We start from the raw sequence: 3,271 nt of genomic DNA, 5'->3' as shown, positions 1-3,271 counted from the left end.
GAGATGATGAACTTTATACCTATAATTGATTTAGTTGATGATTGTGATTGACCTATTTGACATTAGTAATTGGCATACTTGATACTTGTGATTGTCGAATTGTGACTATTGGACAATTATTTTCAAGTCTTGTGAACTGTGTATCGTAAATCTATATGGTTAGGTTGATTTTTATGCAATTTGTAGTTTGAGAAGGTTTGGTTGGGATGAAATGAGTACTTGTATTCTAGTTTTGCCTACTTATTCGGTTACTTGTTGAGCATCGTATTGTTTGGTACTTACTCCTTGTTTCTACACTTGTATAGGTTTTGAGCCTAGATCTGTGTAATTTCCTTTCTCCTAGTTACACCTGAGACTTCTTAAGGATACATTGAGAGCAAGATGTTTGTCATTCCAACAGGCTCTCTTGTTCCTATTTTATGTCTTATTCTATTTGAGAAACAAAGACATTGAGACTTCTAATTATGTTTTAGTTCTGTCTGTTATACATTAGTGGCATGTATATGTGTCGAATTTTGGGGTTTCATTAGAATAAATAAGTGTTCCATTCTTATGTTACAATTGTTTACTTTCCAATTTCTTTCGTGTTTTTGGATTGAGACTCACTTGTCTTGGTGGGAATAGACAAGTGTCGTCATGTCTATTTTGAGTCGTGATAAGTTACTACCAATTTCATGCAAACCACTTATCTTTCCACTTGCTTATCTATTCCAGAAAGTTTGTGGAGTAAAATAAATCTCAGACTAATTTCTTTTGTTCCTGCACTGTCTTTTGAAAGGCTGGATTTTAAGACAAATGAGATACGTGCCATCTTGATTTATCATGCTTTAGTGTTAGTACACTGTCTACCATCCACTCAACGATCATAATAGATATCTAGAACAAGATGACTAAATGTAATTATGTAATATATATGCATAAACAGTGCAAAAATGTATGTGTATATATATCCTGTAGATCTTCTAAATTTACATTCCAACAAAAATATTTCATACACGCAGAAATAATGTTGGACCTACGCTCACACGGGTGACATATATCTAGTAGAATAGAAACATGTGGACTTTTAAAAATGAATTTACTTATTTCATAAAATATCAACTAATGCCACAATTACAATCCATAGAAATCATTTCAATAAATAATGTTTTTTTAGATTATTATAGAGATGGTGTTATATATAGTAGTTATAACGTATGTGTGTTTTTCTTCAAAAATTAAAATTATTACGCTCAATTGTTGATGGGGAATAACACTGTATAAAAAAGAGTCAACTATTTGGAATTTATCTGACAGAAGAAGTGAGTAACTTCTATGCACGAAAACCTCAAATTTATTATAAAACCTATTAGGGAGGTGGATTAGAGAGGATTTATTTACTCACTTTTACCATTTAAATAGAGACATTAGTTATGCAGAGATTGTGACACATAGAATGAATGAGTTGTTATACCGTCAGTAATAATTTTAAGATTGTTATGCATGAATTTCTTTTTTTGAAGGGATAGTTTTACATTCAAATAATCAATACCTAAATTGCTAGTCTAGTAATCGAGGTTACACAAAATTGGAGCCAGAAAAGAATTAAGTTGAATTTGTAATGTACTCTCTAAGGCTAATGTACTTGAACAAAACTTAATTTTTATCATACTCGAAAGGAACCTTGTTTATCTATGTGCTTGTGATAAAAAAATAAAAATTAGATACTTTATTTCAATATATATGCGTATCAGGTTAAAAATAAGACCCAACTTCCCTTGTAATCTTGAATATGTCAATAGAGTCAATTGATATTTGAAAAGTTCCTATACAAGTTGTCGGATCCTAAAAAAAAGGTTTTTCTGGGGACACGTTGTTCAAGTCGACTTTTCTTATTGTCCCTTCCAATACATATCTTCTAACTTCCCTATTTCCAGACGAAGATACATTCATATAAGAGAGATTCCACCAGAGAGCTAGCCTAGATGTAAAATGCAAATGCACTAATTTTGTTGAATATGAAAACATAAAGAAAATTAATCAGTGTATGAGAGTTTTATTTGATTTATCACTTTCACAATATTCACTAGTTACTAAAAAAAATTCAATTAATTTATCAATTTAGGCAACACAAAGCATCATTAAAGGCCTGAGGATGAAAAAATTAATTTGATAAAATAAGAAATCCATGACCTTTTATTTTTTTAATCTAAAACCTCATATAGATGGATAATTCATAACTAACAACAAGTGACTTCATTAAAAAAAACAATTGTTCATGATAGAAGACTCAATCTCGAGTTAAATCTTCTCTAAGCATAGCTCCAATTTTAAGAACTCCAATAAAGTCCATGATACTCCTGATTTCAATATTACTCCTCATCTTGTGGCTCAGGGGCAACATTTAAATCGAATTTTAGGTGCTCCATCAAAATAGAATTTTGTGTTTCTTTTTTAATCTTCTCTACCCGCAACTTCAATGCCAACTTCTGCTCCTCCATATGTTTATCTTGAGGTATTTCTAAGCCAGGGTTCAGAATCCTATGCATTAATACTCGTTTTTTTTCTTTCTCGTTACATGTTTCCAATTCTTTATGGAGATCTTTCAATTTCTCAAAACCATTTGATTTTTCCTCTACTTTCATTTTGAGAAAATTTTCAATTATATCTTCTACACTTGTAGAACCATAGCAATATGGTTTTCCACCTGGTGAAAAGAGCATCACACCAACATCTGCCCCATTTTGAGTTGCAAACTTTTTTGCATCATCAAACAAAGTTTTTTTTCTTTTCGAGAAACTCACAGCACATGCTCTCTCAGACTTGATGAGCTTCATTTCAATTTTTTGCTTGCCTTTCTTAGTTTCATTTTCCATTGCAAAAGAAAATGATATGAAGAAGATAGTAATATATTTCTGTTGAATAATGCTGAGCAATTTTAAGAGGAACACTTGTACAATTTATAGTAGGTGTATGAGTGTACTTGTCACGAGTATTGTAATGTTTTCTTGTTATAATTCTAGCTATCACGTGTATTGTCATGTTTACTTAATACTTTCATATTATGAGTCGATCTATTTATTTAATATTTTCACATTATATGGGTCTTTATATCACGTGTTCTTTTACATGTGTTTTCACATTTGTTTAATGCGTTCATATTATGGGTCTACTATGACATTCATATTATGAGTTTATATTTCATATGTGATTACCTTGTACTTCAACAAAAATTATAAAGTTGCAAGGCAATAATGTCGAATTGAATTTAAAGACAAATACAAAAGCTATA

General features: G+C 30.7%; 1 protein-coding gene across 1 annotated transcript; it reads right to left on the bottom strand.

Annotated features, from left to right (window-relative positions):
* Nucleotides 1-2,351: 2,351 nt before the first annotated feature.
* Nucleotides 2,352-2,855, bottom strand: LOC107014221 (agamous-like MADS-box protein AGL29). Its single transcript, XM_015214074.2, has one exon. It carries the CDS (start codon nt 2,853-2,855, stop codon nt 2,352-2,354), a length of 504 nt encoding a protein of 167 aa, XP_015069560.1.
* Between the last annotated feature and the right edge of the window lie 416 nt (nt 2,856-3,271).

The sequence above is a fragment of the Solanum pennellii genome, chromosome 3, assembly GCF_001406875.1.
Source record: "Solanum pennellii chromosome 3, SPENNV200".
Lineage (NCBI taxonomy): Eukaryota > Viridiplantae > Streptophyta > Magnoliopsida > Solanales > Solanaceae > Solanum > Solanum pennellii.
The sequence above is the reverse complement of the archived record's forward strand: the minus strand, read 5'-3'. Positions and strand labels throughout refer to the sequence as shown.

Excerpts from the sequence above, each read along its gene's own strand:
- LOC107014221 (XM_015214074.2), bottom strand. The coding sequence starts at position 2,855 with ATGGAAAATGAAACTAAGAAAGGCAAGCAAAAAATTGAAATGAAGCTC.